The 16,717-nt window shown below is 49.1% G+C and overlaps 1 protein-coding gene and 1 pseudogene across 2 annotated transcripts; both read left to right on the top strand.

Moving 5' to 3' along the window:
• Positions 1-2,345: 2,345 nt before the first annotated feature.
• On the top strand, positions 2,346-2,459 carry LOC115640638 (annotated as a pseudogene).
• A 1,271-nt stretch (positions 2,460-3,730) lies between these two features.
• Positions 3,731-13,235, top strand: LOC115640619 (interferon-inducible GTPase 5-like). 2 transcript variants are annotated; one of them, XM_030543515.1, is made up of 3 exons: positions 3,847-4,021; positions 10,127-11,384; positions 12,992-13,235. In XM_030543515.1, exon 2 carries the CDS (start codon positions 10,219-10,221, stop codon positions 11,374-11,376), a length of 1,158 nt encoding a protein of 385 aa, XP_030399375.1. In that variant the 5' UTR covers positions 3,847-4,021; positions 10,127-10,218; the 3' UTR covers positions 11,377-11,384; positions 12,992-13,235. The 2 variants fall into 2 exon arrangements, with proteins under 2 accessions (XP_030399376.1, XP_030399375.1); XM_030543516.1 differs by lacking the exons at positions 3,847-4,021; positions 12,992-13,235 and adding an exon at positions 3,731-3,837 and having other exon boundaries at positions 10,127-12,431.
• The last annotated feature ends 3,482 nt before the right edge of the window (positions 13,236-16,717 follow it).

Below are 16,717 nucleotides of genomic sequence, written 5' to 3'. Positions count from 1 at the left end.
TCATGAGCACCCTCTGGCAGGTCTGCTCCCGACAGCGGCTGGGGCTCAACTGAGCGCCGCTGGTCGGCTTTTATACTTCTGGGTCGCCTCCTGACCCTCTGAGGGGCAGGTCCAGTGCCCTGTGGCCCCGCCTCTTCCAGCGTCTGGCGGGGCTCGACCCTCCCTAGGTCAACCCACACCGCCTCGTTACACACCCGTGCAGCTTTTAAATCTATATTAGGGTTCTGAACTGTAATATCTCTTTAGATATTTTCCCTATGGGTAGATCTCATTGCTAGCAACAATTTTCTGTCTTCCAAGGCGAGGTAGCTTATAGACTTGCTTCTCCACTCTGAGATCCGCTTCTCCAGCCACCTAGCTCTGGTGCAATTCTGAGCTGTGTGGGGCCAAAATTGTTGAGACCAGTGGGGAATCCACAACGACTCCTGCTCGCACCCTCAGCATGCCTCTGCCTTCCCACTACACCAGTGGTGGAAAAGCTGCCATGGACAGATTTCCACTGCTAGGAAGTTCCCAGGCACAGAGAAAATTATCCATCAGTGGCCTTCTACCTTTTTGATTGAAAACCAACAAAAGATTTCTAATAAGAATACATGACATTACAAAAATGTTTTTAAAGTCCAAAGATCAACTTAAAAATTCTACTAGGTCAACATTTTTCATTTAAAGAAAATCCAATTTTCTTTAAAACAATAGTTTCTATCTCAGAGTGATGGGCTCAAGCTTTAATGCCTTTGTCTCTGGCTGACCCTGGCTGTATGTCAAGAAGCCCTTGATCAAACGAGCTCAGATCTGTAACACAGGTTCTACTCTAGTCCCTGAATGACCATCCCAGTTTCCAAGCTGATCTGATTATTTATCCGGGTTTTTTAGGGACATGTTTGAAAATTTGACTTTAAAATGAAACGCTGTTCCAATCTTAATTGTATTCCTGCACAATCTTTGAATGGCAAGATTTGCTCTCGAAATCTGTGCCAAATGTATATATTGTGACTAAAACTATTTATAGACACAGTATCCTGTACGTGTATCTGTCATGGATCCACAGGTCTGATGCTCAGATGGCTCAGGAACAGCCTCTGGGATACCCCCTTCAGTTTGTCATTCCCTGTAGGGTCACACTGTCTGGGGAAAACCCTTTGCTTCACCGCCTCCTGGGACTGACCCTGGGCAGCTCCGCTGAGCTGTGGGCTGCCAGCAAGGCAAGGAGGCTGCAAGCTCCGGGGCCGTAGGGGGGGGCAAGTGGAGCAATTTGACCCAGGCCCCTGACCCCATGAGGGTGTCTCCCCCCAGCATCCCCCCCTGCAGAGCTGCAGCATGGCCAGCAGCTGAGCAGCTCAGCTGAGTTCCTGAATCACCCTGCTGCTTTGAGCTGCTGGCAAGGTAAGGGGGAAGGAGACTGCAAGCTCTAGGGTTGCCGGGGGGGAGGGGTAAGTGGGGCAATTTGCCCCAAGCCCTGCAGGGGTCCCTGGCCCCACGGTATGTCTCCCCCAGACCTGACCCCTCCTCCACTCCCCCCTCCCTTTAATCAGAACTTTTTATAGGGAACTGGTTGTTAAGATTTTGGCAGCTCATCACTGGCCCCAAGGGCCCCTCCTCCATTCCTTGTTCTTGCTCCTGGGAAACAGTCACCGGGCCATCCTCCTTAGTCCTTTGGTCTCCAGCCGGTCACATCCGGCTGATTTCCTGCAGAGGGGTTAGCCATGGTTATTAGTTGCTAGGTACCAAATATCTGGGCAATTGGAGTTGGCCATTGTCTTCTCAGACTCTCCGTAGGCATGAGGCCAAGCCTCAGACAGCCAGGCATCAGTGACAACCTTTCCCACCCACCCACCTATTTAACCATGCAGCACATAGGGGAAACTGAGGCACACACAGTATTCAAACAAAACATTATGAAAAATTCCCACTTTGTCACAATATCTACGTATTTGCCCCCAGAATAAGGAAATTCTTCACTCTTCTTGATTCTTTGGAAGCCCGGACACAATCACTAGCAATAAGCAAAATCACAGCTTTGGATGGGTATTGTAGGGTTGCCAACAATTCAGACTCTTCCACAGGTACAACTGTGGGTGGTAGGGTGACCAGACAGCAAGTGTGAAAAATCAAGATGGGGTGGTGGGTAATAGGAGATTATATACGAAAAATACCCCAAAATAGGGACTGTACTTATACAATCAGGACATCTGGTCACCCTAGTGGGTGGGAAACAGTGAAGAGAGATGGCACTTTTAACAATAACTTAGGCTGTGTCTACGCTAGAAACATCAAAGCACTGCCATATGTGTGTGAGCTCTCCCAGCACTCCTGGTAATCCACCTGCACAAGGAGAATAGCTCCAAGTCCTGGGCAGCACATATACTAAAATTGGAATGATACAGAGAAGATTAGCATGGCCCCTGCACAAGGATGACACGCAAATCCGAGTCCTGGGAGCCTGTGCACACCAGCTCTTTAAAGCACTCAAACTTGCTGTGCTGGAGGCTGGGGCGGGATTTTCACACCCCTGAGCCAGCAAGTTAGAGCGCTTTAATTTGCCAGTGTAGACATGGCCTTAGCATCCCTAAAAGCAAAGAAGAAGACTGCACAAAATCCAATTATGTCCTATGGTTAAAGCTGTTAGAGAGACCAAGTTCCCACTGCTCCTCCTGGAAAAACAACAGGTAATTGGTACGTGGTAATTGCAAGTCAGACATTGCACAGCAAATGCTTTACAGCTCAGGTGTAGCTGCATCACCTGCTCACACCATGTCTGTGCTATAATCTTACCTCTGTACAAGGACAAATCCACTCCCCTGAGCAACCTGGTGACACTGACCTAAGCCCTGGTGTAGACAGTGCTATGTTGGTGGCAGAGCTCTGGGGGAGGTGGCTCAACTGACAGGAAAAGCTCTCCCCGCAGCGCAAGCAGCGTCTTCATTGAAGTGCTGCAGCTGCGCAGGTGCAGGGATTAATGTGTAGACGGACCCTCATTCTGGCAGGTGTAGAGGCTGCAGAGTTTGCTCTGATGCCACTCGCACAGGTTACACACTGGAGTTACTCCTGATTTACAATGGGGTGAGTGAAAAGCAGAGTCAGATCCAGCAACTGCAGGGGAGTTACTGCACATTTACAGAAATGTGATTGATGGCTCGGAAAGAAACATTTTCAAACTGTTGTAAATTGATTTCAGCTGGACACCTCCAGGCTGGATTTCTCAATTTCTGCTTGGCATTTCCACCTTTCACCTGTTTCAAACCAAAACAAAGAAATGTAAAATAACCATGCATCTGAGGAAGTGGGTATTCACCCACGAAAGCTCATGCTCCAAAACGTCTGTTAGTCTATAAAGTGCCACAGGATTCTTTGCTGCTTTTAAAATAACCAAAGTGTCTATTTTTTCACTATCTTTGTTAGAAAAAAGATAAAACTGTTTAATTGCTTAAATGTGCCAGAAAAAAAGAAATGGACCCCCAAGTAACAGCCAGAGCTCTGCGCAGGTTGATTCTAGACCACACAGCTAAGAGGAGATTCAGGGGAAAGGGAAAGAAATTAAGATTCAGACACTAAGCAATTCCTGAGCCACTGTAGTGGGATCAGAATTCCAGTCCCTGCTGCTTGTAGAAGCAAAGAGGACAATGCAGGACCCCCCCACACTGATCTAACCCCCTTAAATCAACTGAAAAGTGGCTGGGTGGAGCTCACAGAACTTAGATCTGACTTTTGCCACGTGCTGGTTCAGAGTTACTTTCAGTTTTGCTGTTAGTCACTTACAGGAAGAGGGAGAAGCGGGGGGCGAAGCACACACGGCTTGTCCGAGAGGGTCCCAGGCATGGCAGCACTCAGGGGTGGAAGGTAAGAGATTTTCGGCTGCAGGGTGGGTTAGTGAAATTGATTCTCGGAGTCCTTTAAGCAGCTTCTTCGCAGCTGAAGGTTGAAGGGACAACTGACTGAAAACAGCTTCTAGCTACTCCATCTTTACCGCCCCAGAACACTAACTCCACCCTCCTCACCGGCCATGTTCGGCGACCCTGAAATGGTTTGTGAATTTCGGGTTTTTTTTTCCAAATTGTTCGTTTGTGTGTGGGGGGAGGCGGGGGCCAGGGCATCCGAACTGCTGGGAAAAGCCAGAAATGTTTCCCCTTGACGTATTCCATAGGAAACGTTGAATTGTTTTGGCCGGAAGCAGCTTTTTGTTTCCAAATGTCCTCCCCCTTTTTTTAATTCCAAAATGATTTTTAAAAGGTGCAAAACTGAAACGAAACTTCCTTTTGTCCCAGAAATACAGAACTACTGACGTGTTGATTTACCTGAGCATTTCAAACAATTCTGGGTTTGGCTCAACCGCAAATTCTCCCTCTGCCCCCTCCCGACTTTTCAGACTTGCCACAAACTGAGAAATCCCTTATTTCCCCAGCACTAGTGACGCCCCCCCGCCTTCTCTCCCCAGCCTGGGGGGAGCTGCAAAGGGGACTTGTCTCCATTGCCAAGCCTGGGATGGTGCAGCCTCGGTGCTGGAGAAACTTGGGCACAATCCAGGGTCTGATCAGCAACTTGGAGTCCTGGCAAGCAGCGAGGGCCTGGTGGAGACATGGCTTTGAGCTACAGCTGGGCAAAGCGTTGCTGGCATAAAATATTTGCCAACAAAGGCAGCTTTGGTCGACTCGGAACTATTTGCAAGTTCATATTGAGTTCACCGAACAGTTTCAACTGAACCAAACAAATCTGAATGTTTCAGTAGCTTTGAAACAAAATGGTTCGTTCTGAGGTTACTGAAACATTTTAACTGTTCTGGCTGGCACCACAAAATAGCTGTCTGAAGGGGAAGTGGTCTTCTTGTAGCTTTTAGCGCAGTGGTTAGCGCTCACACCTGGCCTATAGCTTCAGGTTCAGTTATCCCCTCTGCTTGATGTGGAAAAGGGATTGCATTTGGATTTGGGATCTTGCAGGAGGGCACCCAAACCAACAGGCTTTTGACTAGGCTAGCCTGGGTCGTTCTCAGTCTGTCTTGTTCGAGCTGGCGGGCTTTGTACAGATAACTGGTCAGTTGACCAGGCTCTGAGACGCACTGCTCTGGGTTGTTGCATTTTTTCACTGTGTAGACATGGGCTGTGGGACCAGGGTTCAGACCTCCCTAATAATCCATGGGAAAGGATGTTCTAGCTCTGTATGCTGTCATTTCCTTTTTAAAACTAGTTCATTAATTCAGTTTGAACAGGTACCTCACACACCCTTGTAGCAATGGATCAGCAGCACACCTGACTGCGATAGGCAGTGTGAAGGTTACAAGGAATGTAGGAGACTTTCTATTAACTTCTGATTTCTAAACTGTTAAGGTTTTGGGTGGGGCAGGGCATGTCTTGCTGCCACTTTCGCTGTCTCTGAAAATTGTTTGCATTAATGTATAAGCTTTGCATGCAAAAGCCTAAAGGTGCCCATCCAGGGTGCTGTGTGCCCTGCCATAAGCTACAAAACCAGAAATAAAATTCACCAGATCACTAACCCTGGGCTATTTTCTGCAATGGCCAGTGTGTTTCAGAGCTACTGGCCTCCTGCAAAGAATGCCCTATCATTAGCCCACTCCCTTTTATATCTAAGCTCAAATACACCTGCCAGCTGCAGCTGCAGTAGCCTGGCACTAGGTGACATGCTGATACAGGTTCCCCCAGTTTCTCCAAATGAAGCTGTTCCACTGTGGATAAATAATTATGGGACCGTGGAGCAGGAGCCTGACGCCTGGTCTGTGCTTGCGTCAACTGTTTTGTGCATGTGTCTACATGCTAATTTGTCTCCAGACAATGTAAGCGCCCCGTTATTCCGATGCACTAAAGCTGCCCATATCAGACTGTCTGTCCGAACAATCATGAGGTTTAGGTTGGACATCAGGAAACACTTCCTAACTGTCTGGAACAAATTGCCTAGGGAGGTTGTGGAATCTCTGTGATTGGAGATTTTTAAGAACAGGTTAGACAAACAGCTGTTAGGAATGGTCTAGTTATTACGCAGCATGGCCTTGAGTGCAGGGGACTTCACTATGTGATCTCTTGAGGTCCTTTCCAGTTCTATGTTTCTATGACTCTAAGAATGGAAGGAAAAGCGAATAGGGAAGTGTTATTTACCTCTTCACATAACACAACCACCAGGGGTCACCCAATCAAATTAACAGGCAGCAGGTTTAAAACAAACACAAGGCAGGGCTTCTTGACTCAACACACAGTTGCCAGAGGACATTGCAAAGGCCAAAAGTATAACTAGGTGATTCCCCACTCTGGCACGTCGAGTGCAGAAGGTGGGGGCCCGCAAGGACTCCAAAAATGAATACTTGCCACTCTAGGCTGGCAATGCTGCTACCACCCAAGTGAAAACTGCCTTTTGCCAATCCAGAAAAAATCTCACTAGGGATAATTTTTTCTGATGCCCCTCGGCTTTTCCACCCCTCCCTCGAGGCCACTGAGAAAGAAAAACAAAAGAAAAGAAAAGCTCAGCTGTTGTATCAGCTGATTAACATTTGCAGCCTTTTTACTTCCTCAGACACAGAAATCTAATCACGTTCTTAAAAGGGTACATTTTTTTGAAAAAAGAAAGAAACCACATCTGAAAACTCAGACTGTTAGCGATTAAACATCAAAAATGACTTTCTTGGGGTCCAGCTTAAAGGTTACAAGCAAACAAAAACAAACCAAAAACATCTGGGGTTAGCACAGAGGAATCCACAAGCCCAAAATGAAGAATTAAATCTGATTGTGTCTAACTAGACATTCCTGATCTTCTTACATATCTGGGGTTTCAAAGGAGTAGTTTCTAGGTATGATGCTGATGATTCATATAACATGTCGCTGCCCCATCTGCTTCTGCCCGACAGCACAAAAGACCTCCACAGCCAGCAGTTTTCCCCCATTTGAAAGGGTACAGCCTCCCTATTGGTTCCCTGGTCATGTGCCAACTCATTTTAAGCTCACCTCTTAATCCTTTACAGGTACAGCAATTCGGGTACAGCTGCTAAGGAGGATTCTGCAGCTAATGGAATGGTTGGGGAGTGACACAAGGTGCTGCCCCGGCCCCCTCATTTATCACACTAGGCTAAAAAAAGAATTAGCTACATTCATGGAGGACAGGTCCATCAACGGCTATTAGCCAGGATGGGCAGGGACGCAATCCCATTCCCTGGGTGTCCCTAAACTTCTGACTGCCAGGAACTGGACAGGACAACAGGGGATGGATAATTGCCGTGTTGCCCTTGGAAGCAACTGGCACCAACCACTGTCAGAGACAGGATCCCGGGCTAGACGGACCATTGCTGTGACCCAGTATTGCCATTCTTAGGTTATTATCTCATGGCCCAGTGGTTAGTGCACCAGCCTGACAGGAGGTAGGAAACCCGTTTAAATCTCTTCACTGCATCAAGCAGAGAGGGGGGAATTTAGTCTGCATCTCCCACATCCTGGGCGAGTGCATTAACCACTGGGCTAGAAGTCCTTCTCTGCATTTTGAATGGGGTCAATCCAGTGAGCATGCTCAGAGCACACCTACCCATTCTGGCCCCACAGGCCTGGGTTTGATGACTGACCTGGGTTTAGGCTTTCAGGGCACCTAGAGAGATGCAGAAACTTGGGCACAGAGGGAATTGTACAGCAGAAACATGGGCATGGGGTGAGTTCAGGTGCCCATGGGGTCAGGCAGCAGCAGTTCAGGGGTTTTGTGTGTCCCGTATTTAGGCATCTAAGCCTGATTTAGATGCCAAAGTCCCTTTGTGGGCTTTAATGTACATGGTAGTTGGGTTGAACTGGGCTGGCTCACAGCGTCTTGGCAAGCTAATAGTTTTGTCCTGGAGTCGCTCTCATGTATTCCAGTATCCCAGTGTTCACTCAATAGCTATAACATGCTTTGGGGTGCCACCCAGGCAAGTGATGGGTTGCCTCATCGCCTTCCCTGTAGCCCTTGGGGACTTCATATGCTTTGCCCCTGTGGCTCAGAGCTCAGCCTCTGACAGCTGGCAGACAAGCTTGCAGCCCCCTGAACATATGTGGGCTGGGCAGTCTGGGGTCCAGCACTCCACCCCAGGAGCAGCGTCAGGTTTTTTGGCGCCCTAGGTGCACAGCCATTTTGCTGCCCCACGCACCGGTCCCGCAGCTTCGGTGGACCTGCCGCAGGCGTGCCTGTGGATGCTTCACCAGAGCCGCGGGACCAGCAGACCCTCCGCAGGCACACCTACTAGAGGTCCAGCAGAGCCACCTGCCGCTCCCACGGCAAAATGCCACCCCTCCACAAACCTGGTGCCCTAGGTGACTGCCTAGGTCATCTAAATGGAAGCGCTGGCCCTGCTCCACCCTCAGTAGCCCACCTACAACACAACAGCCATCCCCATGGTACTCACCAGCCTGGGTTATTCTTTGCAGGGTGACTCCAGCATGCCCCCAGTATCATATTTCCCCAAAGCCACCCACCCAAAGTGTGCAGCCCTCTTCTAGGGTGGTCAGAGACATGAGAAGTTCATTGCTTCTTTAAAGAGACAGAAGCCCGAGCCTATTACTTTCTCTGGAGTTACCACTCATTTCAGTTCACTTACAGCACTGCAGGGGGTTAGATGAAAAGTAAAACAGGTTTATTAACAAGAGAGTGAGTTCAGGTACAAGGGATAAAGACAAAAATGATGACAAGCAAATAAAAGTAAATGCAGTTGCTAGTGGCTTAAACTTAGCAAGCTACAGGCTTGGTTCAAGGTAGATTTTTTCCCACTTTGCCTTCTTCCAGCCACAGCTGAAATTCTCTCTCTCCATGAGTTCCCTGGTGCCTCCACCATCCTCCTCTATTTGAAGGACTCCCTGCAACCCCAACCCCACGCCAGGGGCACTATATGCTTCCCATCCCCCTCCCGTTATTTATTTTCTTTCTGTCTGTGAGATCCGTCATTAAGATGCATTTTAAGTCAACATGTTACTTTCCATGGGGAAAATGTTGTTTGCAATGTAGCTGTAGCCGTGTCAGTCCCAGATATTAAAAGTGGGCGCGGGGGTAGCGTTTATTGGACCAACTTCTGCCAGTGAAAGAGACAAACTTTTAATATGTACAGGGATCTTCTCTAGTTCTGGGGAAGGAGAGAATGGAGAGCTGTAAAGGTGCTAATAGGGCCATAAACTGGCTCTTTGATTTAAAAGGCCAGGTCTACCTTACAGACTTACTTTGATATAACAAGTTGCTTCTGGGTGTGAAAAAATCCCCTGTGCTATGTAGTTCTACCAACCTAACCCCCAGTAGACAGCACTGTGTTGGCAGGCAATCTTCTCTTGCCAACATAGTTGCAACCTTTCACAGAGGAGGAGTTATTCAGACAATGGGAGAGCTCTCTCTTGTTGGCTTAGAGCAGTGGTTCTCAAACTTTTGTGCCGGTGACTCCTTTCATGTAACAAGCCTCTGAATGAGACCTCCCCCTTATCAATTTAAAACACTTTTAAATATATTTAACACCAATATGAATGCTTGAGGCAAAGCGGGGTTTGGGGTGGAGTCTCACAGCTCACGACCCCCCAGGTAATAACCTCGCGACCCCCTGAGGGGTCCTGACCCCCTGTTTGAGAACCCCTGGCTCACCAGAATCGCTTCAACAGTGCAGCTGCATCGATGCAAGTTTGTAGTGTAGACTTGTCCTTACAGAGTTGGTTAAAGCTGTTTGGCCGGCTAACCAGTTGCCAAGGGCTCAGTGGGTATGTCTACGCTGCAATAAAACATCTGTAGTTGGCCCGTGTCCCTCGAGGGGCCCAGAGCCCAGGATCCTGCCCAAGCCCAGAGTCTACACTGTAATTTTAGTACCCCTCAGCCCAAGCCCCCTCAGCCTGAGTCAGTTGACACGGGCCACCCACGGATGTCTTACTGCAGCATAGACGTACCCAGTGTGTCTATTTCCCCATTCTGTTTGTCCAATAGACAGACAAACAGATCAGAGAAATGCCATCAAGTTGCATGTAGGACATCACATAGTAATAATAATAAAATAATTAAGGGCCAGATCCCAGCTGGGGTCAATGGGCCGTAGCTCCAGGATCTGGCCCTAGGTCTTGAGGTCTTATGGTCAGTATAATGGCAGGGTCATATAGGAGATTAATTCCATTTATTTTTAAAGCTGAAATATTTGTTTTTCTTTTCGAAGACTGGCAGCTGAGGTCGACTGAGCTACTCACAGGAAGTCTCAGTAAAAGTCCAGAAATTGATCCAGTGGTTGTTGGGAATAAATCTCCCACTATGAGTGAAGAAAAATTCAAAGCTGCTGTCCAAGAAGGAAACCTTAAAAAAGCAGTTTCAATGGCGCAGCAGATTATGAAGTCTCTTGGATGTTTCCACATTGCGGTCATTGGGAAGTCAGGCTCTGGAAAGTCATCGTTTGTCAATGCCTTTCGGGGCTTACGTGATGACGATAAAGGAGCTGCTGAGGTCGGGGTAGTGGAAACAACAAAGGAGCCAACCTCATATTCATATCCTGATTACCCTAATGTTTTCTTATGGGACCTTCCAGGAATCGAAACGCCAAATTTTCAGTCAAGTGAATTAAACTTGACTGTTACATATTATCAGTATGATTTTTTCATTATCATCACAGCTACACGCTTCAGAGATATCCATGCCAACCTTGCACAGAAGATCCAGGAGAAGCGGAAAAAGTTTTTTTTCGTGCGCTCCAAAGTGGACCAGGACTTGGAGGCTGAAATGAGGAAAAAATTCTATTGTGAGAGGACAACCCTGCAGCAGATCAGAGAGGCCTGCCAAGGCCATCTGCAGAACGCAAGAGTGAATGACACTCAGGTTTTTCTCCTCTCCAACTGGGAACCTGACAAGCACGATTTTCCCCTCCTGAAGAAAACTCTGGAAGAGGTGATCCCCCATCATGCTACACGGCAAAGGCTGCTTATGATCTCGAACCAAACCCTGCAAGCAAAGAAAACAGCCATGCAGAAGACCACATGGAAACCAGCTACCTTGTCAGGTGGTCTTGCTGCTATTCCTCTTCCGGGTCTTTCTCTTGTTGCTGACATTGCTATCATGGTGGATTGCATGAGAGATTACTGCAAGGACTTTGGCCTGAATTCTGAGTCCCTCTCTGCACTTGCACACCATATTGGGAAGCGGGAGAAAGACCTGAAAGCCGTGATAAAGTCCCCACTGGCCACAGAAATAACAACTGACCTTGTACTGACGCTGCTGTCAAACGCTGCAGGTGGAGGAGTGAAATATCTGTCTTTCTTGGGCAAGAGTTTTATACCAGTGATTGGGTCACTGTTTTCTGCACAGGTTTCTTTTGGTGCGACAATGTTTATGTTGGATAACTTTATAAGAGACCTTGCTGAAGATACCCAAAGAGTCCTGGTAAAGGCTTTGGGGGAAGAAGAGAAAAAATCAAAATAGCATCACCAAGAAACAAGGACTCCATTTAGAAGTCTCTCCCCCGAGTTTCCTATCCTAGGAGGGAGGAACACAACTTACACCTCTTCTTCCTCCCCTCAGCAACCAGGAGTGATTTGGCTCACTCTTCTCCCCACTCCCACATCCCCTCCCCGGGCTGGCTATTCTCTGCTCAGCCAACAGGAATGCAGAGGTGTATCTCGCAGAGCCAATAGGAGGGCTGGGAACTTCTGCGGCACTTTTTCCAGATTCCTGGCACAAAGAGGCTCAGGGAGAGGTCAGGGGAGGAAGCTCTGGTTTAGGTCAGGAGATGCCTGCTGCAGATTTCATCATGTTCTGCCCCTCCACTTCCCATGGCGACATGTTACGAAGGCAGGAGCAGCCCCTTGGGACACCAGTAAACACAGGACTGCACAGGCAGGGGAGGGGGCTTCCACCCCAGGCACACTCAGGGGTTAAATATCTCCACAGCCAGCCCTGTTTTGGGGGTTTCAGGTTGCAGGAGCAGCGCTGCAGAAAGACACCTGGAACCTCTGCCTGCTGGGAAGAAACAAACATGCTGTCGCCCCACAAATAGTGTTTAAATGACACTGAAATGTTCCTATGTTATCCAACTCGCTATTTTGTAGGGGAATGGTAATATTCCAGCATGGCCATGTATTCTGTGAGTCTTTCCTTTGCCTACACTGAGGTTTGGGTCAGGTACCCAGGTAGGGCCACATAGGCTGTTACACACGGATGCAGATTCCTCTGGGAATGCTCTGATCTTCCCAAATCTCCCCAGGGCTGCACTTTTCCAGGACCTTTTCCCCAAAACACCTTTTGAGGAGAAGCAGCCATTATATAGCTATGTGTCTGCTGTGCAGTATGTCTTTCTCTTGTGAGTCATCTTAGCTTCTGGGTACGTACTCTTTAATATTTATGAGGGTGGCAGAGTCTCACAAACTTGAGTACCAGCTGTGAACTTCATTGATGTGATGAGACCAGGAGTACTTGTGCAACCTTAGAGACTAAGGGTACGTCTTCACTACCGGCCGTATCGGCGGGTAGCAATCGATTTCTCGGGGATTAATATATCACGTCTCATCTAGATGCGATATATCAATCCCCGAACGCACTCCTGTCAACTCCGGAACTCCACCAACGTGAACGGCAGTAGCGTAGTTGACAGGGGGAGCCACGGATGTCGATCCCGCACCGTGAGGATGGTTGGTAATTCAATCTAAGATACTTGGACTTCAGCTATGTTATTCACGTAGCTGAAGTTGCGTATCTTGGATCGATCCCCTCTCTTAGTGTAGACCAGCCCCAAGGTGATGTTTACTCTCTCAAATCCTTCAAACTTAATCCTTTGTATTTATCATCACTGTTTGTATAAACCCTTCTGTGCACATAAACCCAAACCAACCTGAACAATTTGTAAGATTTGGCTGCCAAAATCTCTTTGTAATAGATCTATGCTGCCAACATCCATCATTTAATTATATTCTAGAGAGTGATTCTTTTTAAAGGTGTAGACTGATGTGTTAATTTAAAAAAATGTTTAAATAAATAGATTGGGCTGCTTTGGGGCTAATTTTTAAGAGACTGGACTATTGATGAGGTACAAAGTAGCTCCAGAAATCAATTTGTCTATAATGCATGAAAAAAACAAACCAACCAATCCAATCTCAGCTGAAGGCAGGTGTGACACTGGCAGACCAGGTGCCAGCTCATGCCAAGGCTCCAGGCCTCAGCTGAGCACTGACAAATTCATAGCTGGAAACCAGTTGGTGTGGGAGGATTGTTAAAAGAGATGTTAAGCCTATAAAAGTATGTTCAGCATTCAGACTTTATTAAATGCTTGGGAGTTGCTGTCTGTATGACTTTCACTTTTAATGTCTGTAGTCCCTGCTATAAGGTAACATGTTTATTCTGAAACTGTAAACTGGGTCAGGAAAGAAACCTCAGTCACCAGGTGTGAATTTCTGGTTTGCCCCAGGAGGGGTTATCTCCAGCCCATCAGAAAGGCCTATTGAATCTAATCGGGCCCTTGTGGGGCATTACAGACAAAGACTTTGTTGTTTGCTCCCCTACACGTCCATGAAGAGGGGGAGGAACAGAAGCTTAAAGTCTGAGGGTATGTCTACATCTACAATTTTGCAGCGCTGGTTGTTACAGCTGTATTAGTACAGCTGTATAGGGCCAGCGCTGCAGAGTGGCCACACTTACAGCAACCAGCGCTGCAAGTGGTGTTAGATGTGGCCACACTGCAGCGCTGTTGGGCGGCTTAAAGGGGGGTTCGGGGAACGCGAGAGCAAACCGCGGGGAAGCAGGTCTCCTTCCCCGGTTTGCTCCAGTGTTCCCCGAACCCCCTTGCAAGCAGGTCTCCTTCCCCGCGGTTTGCTCTCGCGTTCCCCGAACCCCCTCCCCGCAAGCAGGTCTCCTTCCCCGCGGTGTGCTCTCGCGTTCCCCGGACCCCCGAGCAAGCAGGTCTCCTTCACCGCGGTTTGCTCTCGCGTTCCCCGAACCCCCCTGCAAACCGCGGGGAAGGAGACCTGCTTGCACAGGGGTTCGGGGAACGCGAGAGCACACCGCGGGGAAGGAGACCTGCTTGCACAGAGGGGGTTCGGGGAACGCGAGAGCACACCGCGGGGAAGGAGACCTGCTTGCTCCGGGGTTCGGGGAACGCGAGAGCAAACCGCGGGGAAGGAGACCTGCTTGCACGGGCGTTCGGGGAACGCGAGAGCAAACCGTGGGGAAGGAGACCTGCTTCCCCGCGGTTTGCTCTCGCGTTCCCCGAACCCCCTGCAAACCGCGGGGAAGGAGACCCGCTTGGGGAGGGATTCGGAGAACACCGGAGCAAACCGCGGGGAAGGAGACCTGCTTGATTACCAAAGAGGCTTCCTCAGGTATGCTGGGATACGTGCTTGTTCCACGGAGGTCAAGAAAAACGCTGGTAAGTGTCTACACTTGATTACCAGCGCTGGATCCTCTACACCCGAGACAAAACGGGAGTACGGCCAGCGCTGCAAACAGGGAGTTGCAGCGCTGGTGATGCCCTGCAGATGTGTACACCTCCTAAGTTGCAGTGCTGTAACCCCCTCACCAGCGCTGCAACTTTGTGATGTAGACAAGCCCTGAGGGAAGGGAATACAACTGCCTGACAAAGGCAAGAGCTACGTAGCAGAAGCAAAAGAATCCCAGGTTAGCCTGGGTTAGCCCTAAGCAGAGCCAGTGTAACCAGTAGGTGAACTAGGTGGCCACCTAGGGCACCAAGATTGGGGAGTGCCAAGCGGTGTCCGGTGCCACGGGAGCCAGCTGAGCGGGGCAGGGTGGGGAGCGAGGCCTCCATAACAAAGCCGCCCCCACAGCGAGGGGCGCCGTGCATGATGGTCAGTGGGAGTCTGCGGCGGAGCAAGGAGGAGACAGCCGGCCGGGCGCGACGACCAGCGCGGCCGAGGGACGGAGCCGTTGGGGGAGGCAGGACGCAGGTGAGCTTCACCCTCCAACGTGCCGCAGCTGAGAGGGACAGTGAAACTAAACCCCGCAGAGTGACGGAAGAGAAAGGGCTGGTGCAGGCAGGGCCGGCTTTAGGAAGTGCGCGGCCCAATTCAAACAGTTTCAACGGGGCCCCGGAAGGGATGACTTAAAAAAAAAATGCATGTAAAAAACCCACAAGGGGCTTGTACTCACCAGGCAGTGCTCTGAGTCTTCAGTGGCGTTTTGGCGGCAGGTCCTTCACTTGCTCCAGGTCTTCGGCGGCACTGAAGGACCCGTCGCCGAAGTGCCGCTGAAGGCCCAGAGCAAGCGAAGGACCCACTGCTGAAGTGTCACTGAAGACCCAGAGTGCTGCCAGGTGAGTAAAAATGAAAAAGGCGCCTCTAGCCAGGGAAGGGATTCTCACTGGGCGCGGGGCCCTCTTAGGCGCAGGGCCTGATTCGAGGGAATTGGTGGAATTGGCCTAAAGCCGGCCCTGGGTGCAGGTGCCGCTTCCAGACACCGACCCCCCCGGTAGCACTTTGCCAATGCGGAGAGCCAGCCCTGATCCCCAAGGAGAGCCTCACCTGGGAACGCCCAGCTCTGCCCTCCTTGCCCCTGGGTCCCCCCCGGAGGGTGAAGTACTCGGAGCCTGGGAACGTTTAGAGACCCTGTGAGCTGGGGGGATTCTCAGCCTCCTTCTTGCTCATAGGTTCCCCTGGCCCAGAAGGGACCGTTGTGATCCTCTCCTCGCCCCCCTTGTGTTAATTCTAAAGAACAATGCCACATTATGCAGGATTCATTTCTGAAAGTTTATAATAAGTGATGCTCTGGGGGGAGGGGATGGTAGGGGAAGGGGGTGCATAAGGCTGAAGTTTTGCCTAGGGCGCAAAATATCCTTGCACCAGCCCTGGCCCTACGGAGCATATGGAGATGACCTATGACTGCAGTTCCACACACCTTTTGTGCATGTATGTTTACCGGTGTTAATCTTGTAAATAAGGAACTCTGCTGTCCTTTTCTTATTTAATAAATCCTTACGTGAGTTTATTATAGGATTGGCCACAAGCATCGTCTTTGGTGCAAGATCTAACGTGCAATTGATGTGAGATAAGAGACAGGTTCTTTGGGACTTGGAATAACCCAGATATTGCTGTGATTTGTGCTATAAGTGACCATCTATTATAAAGGCAGGTTTGTCTGGGCAGCAAAATCGATCAAGGTACCCCAGAGGACTGTCTGTGACTCCATGATTGGGCTGTTATGGTGTCTGAGGGGTTTACACTTGACACTTAGTTGGTGAAATCTAAACCTAGAACTCTCAGCCAGTCCAGGGTTTGTTCCCTGTTTCTGACAGTTTGCCCTGAGGTTGGTACTCATGCCCTTGAGTCACCCTTGACAGCATGATGCCAAGTTCAGGCCTGATCTACAGGCAAACGTTGCACCAGTTTAACCCAAATTCTTGTTTAATTTGATTTAGTTAGACTAAAGCAAACCTCTATGTGGACACCTTAAACTGCTTCCCAAGTGCCTTATAGCCATTTAGCTTAATTCATGTGTCCTAGAGGTCCCAGCTGTGCTCCTTTGCATGAGTGGAAAGCTGTGTGTGAATTATGGAGGCCCGTCCACACTCTTGCTGATAAAACCTGCATATTACCATAAAAGTTTGATTTATAAATCTTTTTGAGCAGACTTCTCATTTGTCTGCCAGAGTCTGTCTTAGTCTCTTTTTCAATCTCTCTCTCGCTCTCTTTTTTTTTAACAACAGTTAGTCTCTAGCTGCTGTGGCTGTGGAGAAAACCTTCAAAATGAGTAACAAAGTGTGATAGGGTCTTCCATGACTGGGTGGCCTAGTGGTGAGATCATTAGACTTTTAGTCTGTAAG

The sequence above is a fragment of the Gopherus evgoodei genome, unplaced genomic scaffold (assembly GCF_007399415.2).
Source record: "Gopherus evgoodei ecotype Sinaloan lineage unplaced genomic scaffold, rGopEvg1_v1.p scaffold_31_arrow_ctg1, whole genome shotgun sequence".
Taxonomy (NCBI): Eukaryota; Metazoa; Chordata; order Testudines; family Testudinidae; genus Gopherus; species Gopherus evgoodei.
This window is presented reverse-complemented; position numbering and strand designations above follow the sequence as displayed.